At 38.1% G+C, this 13936-nt stretch overlaps 1 protein-coding gene across 1 annotated transcript in view; it reads right to left on the bottom strand.

Moving 5' to 3' along the window:
• The window catches only part of cntln (centlein, centrosomal protein), a 192238-nt gene that overhangs the window by 126537 nt on the left and 51765 nt on the right, over nt 1-13936 (bottom strand). The window contains exons 10-11 of the mRNA XM_069190797.1: nt 7245-7418; nt 2301-2426 (exon numbers count right to left, since the gene is read on the bottom strand). Of these exons, the coding sequence (XP_069046898.1) occupies nt 2301-2426; nt 7245-7418 (300 nt within the window). The remainder of the gene's footprint in view (nt 1-2300; nt 2427-7244; nt 7419-13936) is intronic.

Below are 13936 nucleotides of genomic sequence, written 5' to 3'. Positions count from 1 at the left end.
CTTCTATGTATTTTATGGCTAAGAACGGAAGGGTATTTGTTTTTTAATTCACATCTCAAAATCTTATGACTTCCTTTCACAAACAAATTTCACCTTTTCTTGATCAGTCTAATTTACAGTCTTTTACATTAGTAATAATAATAATTGCTTACACTTACAGTATATAGCGCTTTTCTGGACACTACACTCAAAGTGCTTTACAGGTAATGGGGACTCCCCTATACTACCACCAATGTGCAGCATCCACCTGGATGATGCGCAGGCAGCCATAGTGCGCCAGAACGCTCACCACACATCAGCTATCAGTGGGGAGGAGAACAAAGTGATGAAGCCAATTCATAGATGGGGATTGTTAGGAGGCCATGATTGGTAAGGGCCAATGGGAAATTTGGACAGGATGCCGGGGTTACACCCCTACATTAACTAAAATGAAGCTTTGCTCACACCCATGTGTCAGTTTTTACACCTGAGCTAGGCAATGCACAGTAAGCAAAGGCCACATACACAGCCCTAAAAAAGCCTCAAGGGCAATCAGTCCCCAACAAAAACACTGCAGTTCATCCATGCCAATACCTTTTACACAATCTAGAATTTTGTATTGGAGCAGACATGCAAATTAGCATTTCATTGCACTTGTGCATATGACAAATAAACTCAACTGAACTAGAATTACCATCCATCTATCCATCTCGGAGCCTATCACAGCAAGTAATGGACACAAGGAAGGATACACCGCATTCAAGATACAGGGAGCTAATTCATTGTAGGGTACACACAGACATAAACGTAGACACACGCTCACGCCAATTTTCACAGAACCCTTTCTGTATCAGAAAGAAGAGCACCCGGAGAAAACCCACACAAACACAGGGAAAACAGACAAACTCCATGCAGATAGGACACCAGGTGCCAGGTATGGAACTGAACCTAGAGCCCCAGTGGTGCGAGGCTGTAATATTAACCACTGAGTCAGTGTGCCACCCATCTAGAATGACCATTAGACATTGTTATAGAAAGCTACAAATATTGCAGTCAACAGCGCGTTGTTCTATAGTTAAAACGTGTTGCTTATTAGAGCAAAGATCCCAAAAAGGCATTATGTATATTTCTGAATAACTTGTAATAACCTTAGAACCACCTGCTCTCCATAAACACAAACCTTCTAAAAAAATCATAGCCTTTTTTATTTACAGAGGTTTTATTCAGAGAAATGGTTAGACGGATTTTTTAAAAAGAAAATCAGACATCACAGATGTGATAAATCTGCATCAACAGTACAGCCAAGAGTGATATAAGAAGGAGTGGGAAGTTTGTAAAATAAAATAACCTGAATATGTTCATCTGCAAGGTCTGTTTTCTGGCTTTATATCTCTTGTCGAAAGTAAGCCTTGCTACATGGTAACCTCTCTAGAATTTCACACTGATTATGTTTGGCATCACAGAGGGTTGTAGGCTACCGACTGCAGACAATACTATTCCAGTTTAATCATCTTTACTCACAACCCAAAACAATCCAACTGCTTTCAGTTTGGTTTGTCCCTGGCTTCAACTGGACACCTTTTAGGCTCTATACTAGGCTAATTAATATACAAATTATTACTGAATAATTTGAATAATATGTATATCAACACAAAATATGCATGGTCATTTTATTACTCAATAGCTCCATAACAGAATCCTTCACTGGCTGGACCATACAAAAGAATGTGAAAAGGGAGATCTTAGCCCACGTCAAGAAAAACGTGACATCACAAAATCCAAAACTTTTTTTAAAAAAGCCCATGTGTTCTTCTGAGCAGTCACTTTGTTGTTCTTTACCGTCTCCCTCCCACTTTTGAACTGTTTTGGAATTTTACGGCTGAGAAACACTAAAGCACGGCTCCAATCAGCCAGAGCTAAGTGAGGAAACTGAGCAAGGGATTTGAGAAAAGTCAAACCATGTGGGGAACAGAGAATCCCCCTCTCTCCTGAACATTTCATCACTTTCATGGCCGCAAAGTTACTCGCTATGGTTATAAACATTCAAGCGCAAAGGTGGGCTGTTCTCGAAACGGCCAGGAACAGGTGCGCGATATTCATGCTCTGTAGTGCTGTATATTCAGACATGGCTCATCTTGAGCAGCTTATGGGGCTTGGTTAACTACAGCCTAGTGTCACATTTAGCAATGCGGGATGATGATCATTTCAGCAGTATGATTGGATTATATCGTGTTACCTGGATTTCAAAGCATTGGGATTTTTAATTCCCTATATAATTATGCTAGGAAATAATAAGAAAATAAAATGGACCGTGCTTTCACCTTTAACTTGACAAGCTCTTCCAAGTTGCGGATCTTACTCTCGGCTATTCTGAGTCTCATCTTTTCCTCGGCAACACCGGCACAGTTCATCGGGGACAGAGACCTTGAACGCTTCACAGGTGGATCCTAGAGAATAAAACCAGGACATGCTTGAACAAGTTTCAACACTGTATTATGAAAAGCATGCAAAATTAAACTACAAGTAATTGAGAATACTAATAATGAATTATAAAAAATCCTATACAGAATACCAAAGGAATAACAAGCAGAAGTACCACAGTGCTACCACTAAAGGTTTCTCTGTGACTTGCTAATGAGTATATTCATTTACATTTACATTGTTTCTTTCACAATAATGATGTCCCATTAGGGAAGACTAAAGGGTTATAGATTCAGAAATGCAAGAAACCTCATTACAAAGGAGGGGATGGAGGCTAGTCTAATTGCTCTATGAGGGTCCAAGGTTACACTTGATAGGACAACTGGAAACAATTGGGAAATGATTTCTCTTTCTTTGAAATACTTAAACACATTGTAAAGCAGAGGGAACAATATGCTGGAAGAATATAAATACAAGAGACAGTACTTCATAGTGTGAACTGACCAGATGGTCGTTAAATGTAATGTGACTTTGATGATAAATTTCAGTTCAAAACAAGATAATCTGAACCTCAAGGATGAAAATGGAAGAATTCATGTAAAACCAACATCTATTATTGATTAAATACCATTTAAAATATTTTTTAAAAAAATGTGTAAAAACAAAACATTAGTTAAATATACAGGGGAATAAATGAACTTTTAATTCAAAACTGCAATTATCAGATTGTATGTGAAGGAGGCTGAACATTTGAAAAAACTGCAAAGAAGGCATTCAAAGTGGAATTTACAGACTGCAGTATTCAGTCCACTAAGTCAGTACTTGACATTGGCAGTAATTACTACTGTCAGTATTTTGGATAGGTCTCTACAAGTTTCACTCAATGGGATGGCGTAATTTTGGCCATTCTTCCTGGCAAAATTGCTCCAGCTCTGACACGTTTACTGGGAACTGCAATCAGGAGCCAAGACCGACGTCAAGGCTTTGACCGAGCAGCTTGAGGACAATCACACTGATCATGTCAGGCCCCTTCAGTGTGGCTTTAGCCTTATGCTTTAGATCAGTTTCCTGATCTGATCCATTTTTCCCTCAAAGCTTACAAGTTTCCTTATCCCTACTGATGAGAGACATTCCCATACACGGTGGTGCCGCCTCCATGCTTAACAGTTGTGATATTGCTGACTGAGTGATGTTGCGGTGTGGGGCTTGCGCCAGAAGTACAGTATTATTTTTAGAAAAAAAGTTCATTTTGGTTTAATCTGCCAGTAGAACCTTCTACCACATGTCTGCAGGACATCTCATACAAGATTTAAGTTAACGTTTTCAGTAAAGGCTTTTTTTTATCACCATACAGGCCATGTTTGTTTAGAGACCAGGATATTGTTGATGTACTCTATGAACAGTTACTCCCATCTCAGACAGAACTTTACACATCTTTCAAAGACTATCTTTACATACTATCAACGTTGGTTAGTTACATCAATGAACACTTCTACAAGGCACCCTATTGTTGTAGTGACAACATCATGACAAACAAACTTATTTAATTTACTGTAGCCATCAGATAATATCTTGTGAAACAATCTATTTACAAACTAAACTTTCACTGTGCTGTATATATGAAATGATGCAATATGAAGAAATAGCACAGAGGCACAGTGGTTAGCATTGCTGCGTTACAGCACTGGGCCCTGTGTTCAATTACGAATCTGGGGTGATGCCTGCATGGAGTTTGCATGTTCTCCAATGGGTTTCCTCTGCATGCTCCGGTTTCCTCCTAAAGTCCAAACATACTGATAGGTTAACTGGCTTCTAAGAAAGTTGGCCCGGGGTGTTTAGTGTGTCTGTATGTCTGTTTCCCACAATAGACTGGCAGTGTACAGTATATTGTGGATGGGATGCCAGTGTGCTCGTTGCTTGCTGGGATAGTCTCCGTATCCCCTGAGACACTGTATTGGATGAAGTGTTTGGAAAATGGCTGGATGATGGATATGATATAAATACAGTATGTGTTGGCATAGTGATCATATCATTTTAAGCTCTATTTACTTTACGTCTTTGAAGGTACATTAAAACTTTCTGATGGCCATGCCAAAAAAAATCTTATGAAGAAATATTTTTTATTATTATTCTGGGATGTGTATAAAAAAAACACATCCCTATTATTTTTCTTTTTCCTCAATAGTACTATACACTTTTTTAAAATATCCGTAATCTTGTTAATATATCAGAGGAAATTAAACAGAGCAATGAAGCAATTGACCACCATTAACTAAAAATAGCCTAGGTCTAATGGTATAGAGTTGTACATTACAGAGGAAAACAGTACAACAGAAGACGAAACTGAAACTATTTTTAAATAAATGATAAAAATAGACTGAGAGGCAAAGATTAAAATAGTTGATGAGAATTTATATAAAGAAAGAGGAAAGCATTTTAGTGCATGAAAGTACAGTGGAATGATCAGTAATGAACATGTATTAGGTCTCCAAGAATATGGTTTCCAGCAGCTTTTCAACAAACACTAAAGAGCTGCAGTAACAGCAATGGTGATGCAATGTCAAGGCTGCCCGACGTTCTTTCGTGTTTTGCCATCTTCGAAGCGCTGGAAAGCCTCGGGACAAAAGACGAACCACAGTGATGTGCCTGACAGCAGGCTTGTGGCAAAGTCCTCAGTGTATGACATATGCTAGAATCACTTTACTAACATGTAAAGCATTGCTTTAAAATGTGAGAATACAGCAGTTATTTGCCAAAAATGCCTGTGATTCTGGCTGCAGATCTCTCAGGGCTATGCTTCATAAGGTACAGAGTGTGCAGCCTGGATCAGGCTATCATTAGCAGGACTCTGTGTAGTATGGGAAATGTGTTGTGCAAAACATTTAAATAATATTAAATATTTGTCCATGCCTTTTAATCATAACTACTGAAACGTGATATTGTATAATACCTATAAAAGTTATCTTGAAGCCTAAAAATAAGTCATAGTTTAAATAGGAATCATTGTTATAACAGAAGAAAATAATTTAATTGGGTGGAGCTTCACCATACGGCCTGACAATAACTCAAAATATACAGCCAATGAAGGCAAGATTTGCATCAGGAGAAAAAAATATAATTCCAAATGAGTAAGCAATATAAATGCTGAAGATAAAAATGAAATCAAAATCCCCAAGAATTCAAAGTGGTTTCATCAAACAAACATCTTAAAAGATTACACAGTTTGCTGAGCTCAATGCGTCACAGACTTCATGCACTGATTCCCTCAAAAGGAGATGCAACCCAATATTGACTTCTACTTAACATTAATGTGTCTCAGTACTTGAAAATATTGGGTTGAAGTATGATTTTCCTTCCAATATGACCAAATGTACTGTATGTATGAAACGTCATAAACATATAACATATTAAACTGCAGTTATTATTCATATGAAGTTTCTTATAACACATATTAAGTACCTGACTGCAAAGCAAAAACACTAATTTTCACTTTGCCATCTCAAGACTTTTGTACTTTATATAAATGGAAACAACTTAAAGGACATTTTACTTTGCATACTGGACAGCCTTTATTATTAATAACATTTTAATATTTGTATCTTCAAATTGGATTGGAAAAAGGATTGTTAGTGAACCCATTTTTTAATAGGGGAACTATCCCAAATGAAGAATGTGAAGATCCTCACTGTTACAACTACTGTAATGCCTGGTACAGCTGTGGACATTTCACTTTGTAGATGCTCAGGGGTAATTCACATCTTCTTGTGTTAAAAGCATCCCCCACAAAAAAAGGAAGATAATGTAAAGTCACAAGTAACCAGAAACTGGGTAGCCCTCAACACATTCAGTTGACAGTTGACAGGGGCATGATAAAGAAACTCCTAGTATTTCATAGAAATGTGCTGCTTTCTAGAGCATTTCTGTGGATACCCATCCATCTATATTCTTACCTCTTCTTCCTATTCATACAGTATATCACAGAGAGCCGGAGCCTATCCTGGCAAGCAACAGGCGCAAGGCAGGGTACTGTACACCCAGGGCGGGATGCCAGTCCATCACAGGGCACATACGGACACAAATAGTCATGCACACACTCGCAACCAGGGCCAGTTTTTCACATGATCAAATAGATTTGTCTTAATTATGTGACAAAGTCATCAGTATCACTCAGAATATACGGAAAGCTGACTCTAACGTTATAAGAGATGTATTACGCAAGGGTGAAAGAAAAATACACAAACAGGGTGTTAACGTATTTGATAGTTTTGTGTGATTCTTTGTAGGAGCAGTGGAATAGTTCTTTCATGTGTTTTATTACAGTGTGATACATCTTTACACATATTAACTGTAAAAAGCTTGTGAGAAATTCAGAAAGAACCTCTATAAAATACTGCATTTTACTATTAGCCAAAAAGTCTAAATAGTCTTAGGCCTATAATGGAAATGTGTGTTGATCCCAGAATTGCCACAAAAAACCTGGAAATACTGGAGCTTTAGTCAAAACTATATTGCACACCAATTTTTTCATAAATTATAAATTTATAAATTTATCATGCATCAGACTGCACACTACCTCCAGGTAATTCCCTGACATTTACTAAAAGATTAAGGCTCAGACTTTCATTCTTGAAATAAACCAAAGTTTAAAACTGAAAGATCCATGTTCCAGACACCACAGCACTGTTCTTCAGTTTCCGCGTCCTACTTCTGAAGTTAATATGGATTACTGAGCAATGCTGGGCAACAGACTGAGATAGCAGCCTCTGTGCTGGTGATTTCTGTTGGAATAAATGAGCTCCATCACAAATGATAAGAAATGAGCCAATAGAACATCATGCCTGTACCTTGCGTCTCCTTTCATCTCTCAACGTGCGGCTGTCTTGCCCATCCCTGCTGACAGGATTGAGAGCAACTAGCTTGGCGTTGGCTGTCTCCAGCTCCTCCCTCAGCTGGTTCAGCTCAGCCCTCTGTGCAGCAACCAAGGACTCCAGCTCTCCTATGGATACATGCTGGTGCTCCTGGAATATAATAAAATTAAATTATTTAATTAACTGATTTCCCTGAGGCTAACAGAGATCCATTCAGAGGCACTACATGCCCAAGATAATCTGGCTGTGACCTGTGTGTAACCGCTGTGACATTCAAGAAAAAAAACAGACGTTGGTGCACGAGGGCTCTATGCAGTCAGAGCCAATAGTGTTGATTATAAATTCTACCAGGATGTCACTGCAAACTACAGCTACACACATAATGAAGGTTCAAGAAGGGCTCAATTGTTGCCTATCCCCAGCTCTAAGATGTACTGTAAGTATGTGTCTCGGTACCACAAAGTCCCAGCATTTACCATATTAACACCTCTCCATCATCCCTACATCTACTACCAATGTGGCAAACCTTTGGGTTATTGGGGAGGGGCTGCAAATTCTTCTTTCATTAGTCCAGGGGGTTGCCCCTCAAACCAAGAAGGTAAAACCTAAAACATCAATAATCCTGCAATTGCAATATTGGGAGTGTTCTTTTATCTTCTTAATTTAAACTATCTAAAATCCGAAGCATCTTAAAATATGCAGGAAAAACAAAACATCATGATGGGAGCATTACATACCCACTATACAAGATGTAGGTTCCCTTTCAGGCCATAAAGGCCCACTGGGGAATGGGGGGGCAAGGACCACCATTTGTCTCAACCATCCGACACTGGAGGTAAAGGTGATGTGCTCAGCATCATGCTCAAGCCGGCCTATTACCCCCAGAAGGATTAACCCCCGGTACTGGTACTCATTTGGAAAGCTGGCTGAGTGGACCCGGGTCCCGTCAGGAAGGAATTAGAGCAAGCTGCAGTGCATCGCTTGCCCCTACCTGGGATTGAACCCAGGACCTGGTCTGGTCAGGGGCTAGACACCCTTGCTGTCTGAACTACCACGGCTCCACTAACAAGACGTGGACAATCATAATTATTAAAACCCAATAAAAAAAAAACAATATGCTAGTAAATGAACAAGACATTGACAGGGCACAGGTCTGTGTTCTAAGGAAGCTACCGCAGCTAATTCCTAAAAGAAATAGATTTACAATAATGGAATGATCTCCATAAAATCTAACAAAAGCCCAACAGATTGGGACACAAAATGGACCTGATCAATAAAGAATATCAAAATAGACAAAACAAAAACTTTTATTCAATTTCATGGTATTTCTGTAAAACAATATGACATGTCCACTCTGCTTACAGACATTAATAAGATTCTCATTACTCAAAGCAATGTGCGTTTTGAAGTAAAAGAATAAGCAATAAAACTCCCATGGGCCTGCTTTACAATGCTGCCATGCTTCAAGTGTTCTCGGGTGTACAATGGGCACTCCACAAAAGTGTACTTTCCAGTGTTTGGATGCTATTACTTAATTATCACAGGGTATTTGGGGGCATTTAAAATTGAGCATAACTATTTTAGTAAAAACACTTTGCAATGCATATCAAAACACTACTTTAAAAAATTACAAAAAATTCCCCTTAATTGAGTATTTGTAGAAATTCATCTTCAGAAACATCCTCGATTATGGAGAAGTAATAATACCTGCCAAGGACCCAAACGTTCCTTAGGTAGGTTTACTTATATTACAATCTGTAATCTCTATCCCTGAATTGGTAACAATTTTCAATGAGAAGGAAAATTAGGATGTGACAACACCTTTTATTTATGTGGTTTAATTATGTTGGATAGTATGTACATTATATTGCTCTGGAGTGTCTCTATGGCATTTTATTTTCCTTCCTCTAGGGTACAGGTTCAGTCTCCACTTCTCTCTGCCAGGCGCAAGTCAGCCGGCTCAATTAGAGACTGGAAAATCTCACAACATGTTGATGTATATCTATTCATCACCGCCTACGAGTCAGTCAATTAAAGAGCATCTTCAGAAACTATTAGGCTTATTAAAATAATTGTAAAAAGGGAAACAGTCAAACGGGCATAGTCTGAATTTACCGTGTTGACTCAAATTGTCTACAAAATTAAAAAGATGTTAACAGATTGTCACTTATTTGTTCAAGAATATAACTAAATTTCCCCAGATCATAACTACAGTATGGCTGTATATACACACCACTGCTCTGTTCAAACATTAAAATTAATGTTAAAAAAGCACAATAATGTATTTTGCTAAACAAGCTGCTCATGTAAAAGTGTATAATAGTACACGGTGAGAGATTATGCTGCCAATTATATTGAGATTATAAGTACAAAAACATCAAATTTCCAGTCTCTACCTCCTGAAGCCTTACTCACAAAGTTAAGAAAAATCATACAGGATAAAACTTCAAATTTGAATACTATATTACAGAATTCTGGGTTGTATCAATGCTTGATTGATATAAATGTGTGTGACATTTTACATATTAAACCAACCTGAACACTCTCCTTTTCATATTGAGTGTATCCATTCTCAGTATCTAATATAATAATGCATATAATTAACATATATTATTAGTATATAATAATATAATTAAAAGAGAGAATATAAAAGCATTTATATTAGCAATATTAGAAAAACCTTCAAAAACAGATTTCAGTGCTTGTATTGAAAGTACCTGTGAATATTTTTCTTTATTTCTTGATTCGTTCCAAGTAAAATCTATGTTTTATTCATGTATTCTCCTCACAAAAGGAATCTCCAATTGTTAATTAACCTTAGTCACCACTACAAGCCTTGTACTTTAACAGAAGCCGACAGCAAACTATCATCCCCCTGAAACAACAGCTGCAGAGTTATCTACTTCTTTTCACTCTGCACAATAACAGCACGAGGAGCGCAAGGAAGAGGCAATGGGTGGAGGACTGAAGCAGCTGCCTCTGGGAACACTGTCAGCTCCCTTAAGCTTGACAAGCTACAGGTGTAGAGATAAAAATAAAAGGAAACACTGGCTGCGTTCAAAAGCAGCCGACCCCAACAGTATTTGACTGCGCAACTCCGTGCGGAAGTGGATTTCAAATCTGACAATGCTGTGACATATATGTGACTAGATTCAATTCAAACCACTCTAAACTACAAGTCCTAAAATTTGAACCATTCCAGTTCTTAACCTCCTTCGTTTTGCTTTTTTTCAGTCAGTTTGAGGTCATCTAAGAACAATGTACATCTCTGCTAACTAAGGACTTGTGAAAGCAAGCCACATAACATACAATATATATAGCTTATTCTCCCCATTTATAACCAAATTTATGAAGGATGAGTATTAGATGGAAGAAGTTAGTCTTCCTGGATATACGGATCCAGCATTTGTCGTGTTCTCGGAGGGAACATTTGCATTAAAACCCAAGAAGAGATAACACACACATCCCCCAGAGATGTAAAGAGGTTGGGAAGCTTCATACATCTGGTACTTTTGAAGGGGCAGGAGATCTCACTCTTGACACGGGAAATGTATAAATGCGCTCTAGTGCACTATCATCGCTATAAATTAGGACCTCAATCATTATCAGACAAAAAAGGAGAAAAACTGCTAATGCACAGTCTTCAATCTGCTAACTATGCATTCCATAATAGCATATAATTATTAAAAACTGACAAGTAGGCTTTGCCACCTGTGTTTTCAGGAAGCCAGGTAATGAAAAAACAACAACGCTGTCATCACCTCTCGATTCCTGATTGCATTATCAAAACTGCAGCCGAGTTTGGCATCTGGGTGTGACCTTGTTAACTGCTAGGGTAATTAAGTTTAACCAATTGGGAGAAGGGATGATAAATTATTAGCAAGAAGATTTTGTTCACATTTTATTAAATTGGCCTGTCAAAGGGTCGGCCAAATTATCTGGGGCCTCATTTATTGGAGGCCAGCCATATTGCCACATCTGTTACAATTATTTATAATTTCAGCAGTTGAAAACCAACTGAGTTAGGCATCCGCCATGTAAAGTAATTTACAAATTATCTGATGAGGGAGTGTTTTAGCTTTTCCCTTATTTCTAGCCAGCAGAAAGCCGCACTGTAATTACCGAACACGATTAGGTTCTTTGGGGAACTTATCTTGCGCTCGTAGCCGTAGTAAGATGCGGCAAGAACATATGGAGGAGCTTGTGCTTGTACTCCCTGAAGCTCGTGACCCGTCTGCCGCTGAGCCCTTGAGCTGAATTTGAATGAGAGTGCCATGGCTAATGTTCTACACATGCACCATTTATGCCACAAAACAAATCTGATCACTGTTAATTATGAAGCAGCTATAATCAGCCCTTCACATCTGTGTAATGTGAAGCTCAGTAGGCTGTATTCCAATAATGCATGACTACCTTTGGGTCGCCAATAGCAAGCCATATTGTCTGGGTTAGTAGCTCCTGAATTCAAAGTAACTCCATTGACAGGAGCCCAACAAAAGGACAAGGCAGCCGGTTTGAAAGCATTGAGTCTTATCTTTTCCAGTCTTGACCGAAGCGCTTTAAGCATATGGTGGTAGCTCATTAATGAGCTGCAACACACAGTGGTCTAATTTAATGAAACCACTTGAGCTATTAAAAAAAAAAAAACTGGTCTTTGTTACTCTCCATCCTAAGTGTTTAAATCTCCAAACCTGTCATGGACAAACATGCAATTTTTTTTAAAAGTTTTACAACACTGTTTAGGATGATTTCTGAAAAATGTAATAACACGATAAACTTTAAATTTTCCAAAAATTGCTAATTAAAATAAAAGCATCATGTTGCAAAAACATATCTAATGATTGTACACTAAGTGAGCACATGCAACATTACAAAATGAATACTGCTATGCAGTAAACTCTAGCAACTGATGTACTAAAGAGTTGTATATAAAAATCTGTTTATATTTATCTGTTTATAAATTATTATATTTATTATATATCATATAATATAATTATGATAATGTATCTGTTTATAAATTATTATATTTATCTGTTTTTGTCAGCCCACATGGAGAGTATATTGTATGCCTTTCATATCACCAATCTCAGATACAATTACATTGCTTCTGTTAAACCCAGAGTCTTCTGCTAATTTCTTTGTCTTGCTGGTTAGTCTAATCGAATACTGTGCATGATTGCACTTTTTAAAATCCTTACAGGAAAACACCAGAAGCAAGCACAACAATATGAATGAGGTATAAACAGACCTGTCCATGGTCCTGTTCCTGGTCATACAGTTCATAACTTTGAATAAAGGTCACTGTTGCTAGTTGTCTTGGATAACATCTACTTTTTATAAAACTGAAATTCAATAAAGGAACATATTCTTCAACCTTACAGATAGTATAATTGTGGAATACAAGGATAGGAACAAAACTAGCAAACTATTTGAAAAAGAACACAAAATTTGATTTTCTGAACCACTGAAAAACATTAGTATGGCTTTCAACAATGACTTCTATATTTTACTGACATACTTTTCTGAGCAAATTCTGTTTTGGTTCGGGAACAAGGTGGAGTAACAAAATGAGGTAGAAGCGTGCTTCACTGCAAACTCACAGTTAAACAGTTACACAATGGGCTCCGCCATCATCAACTGCACCAAAAGAGGAAACATTTAAAAAGAGAGGATGACCATGGGGTGTTATGAAACAGCCCACAAAAAGCTCTTTAAATGCTGCCATAAGTGCTCCTGTCAGGAATTGACCCAGGAGGGTGAATACATATGGAATCAATGTATTTTAAAGTTTGGGGATTTTCTTTGCGGTTTGCACTGACACTGCTTTATCCCATAAAGCGTTCAAGTCTGAGCATTCAAGCTTTAATTACAATATCCACTTTAAAAATGCATATGCAGTATATCATCTGTAATTCAACAAAACAGGACATCATTAGAAGTAGTTCAAGTTGGTAGCTGTGTCAGCATGCGTATGCTGCAAAGGAACAAGTAAAGGTTTATTCCATGCTGAAAAGAGAAGAAAAGAAACATAATGTTTCAGCCTTCTTCGGGTGTCATCATTAGAAGCAGGTGAAAACTTTGGCAATGCAATGTATATCAGGGGGGTTCCTGAGTGGTTCAATGGGTAAATGTAGCCGATTGAGCTTAGTTTGAGCTCTGTGATCGCCGGGGTCATGTCACTTGCTAACTGTGTCCGGGATTTGCCAAGCAGCAACACAGTAATAAGTGGTTGTGCACTGCCAGAGTAGGGTGAGATTAGTTGGACAGGGCTCTCTCAGCAACTCCAATGGTCTCCTGGGTGCTTGCAGGTGTCATAGGTCAGATAAGAACCTCTTTTAATCAGAGCTGAACCTCCGGTACGGGGCAGTGCCCCCTTGCGATGTTTTAAAAGACAAATGTCTCAAAGGCAAGAGAGTCAGTCATCTTGCACTTCCTCATTCTCCCTCTGGCAGTCGCAGGGTTCATCTGAATTGAGATGTGAAAAATACAGTGGGCTATGTTTCCAAACCAAGTGTAAATAAAAAAAATGACAGACAATGACAAACAAAAAAAAAACACACAGTACAGAAGAGTCTCGACATTCCTATGGGTTCGATGCACAGAACCACTCTAAATAGCTAAATCTGCCTATAACTAAGGCCACCTCTATACAGTCACATAATTTACTA

Source organism: Lepisosteus oculatus, chromosome 1, assembly GCF_040954835.1.
Source record: "Lepisosteus oculatus isolate fLepOcu1 chromosome 1, fLepOcu1.hap2, whole genome shotgun sequence".
NCBI classification, from domain to species: Eukaryota; Metazoa; Chordata; class Actinopteri; order Semionotiformes; family Lepisosteidae; genus Lepisosteus; species Lepisosteus oculatus.
The sequence above is the reverse complement of the archived record's forward strand: the minus strand, read 5'-3'. Positions and strand labels throughout refer to the sequence as shown.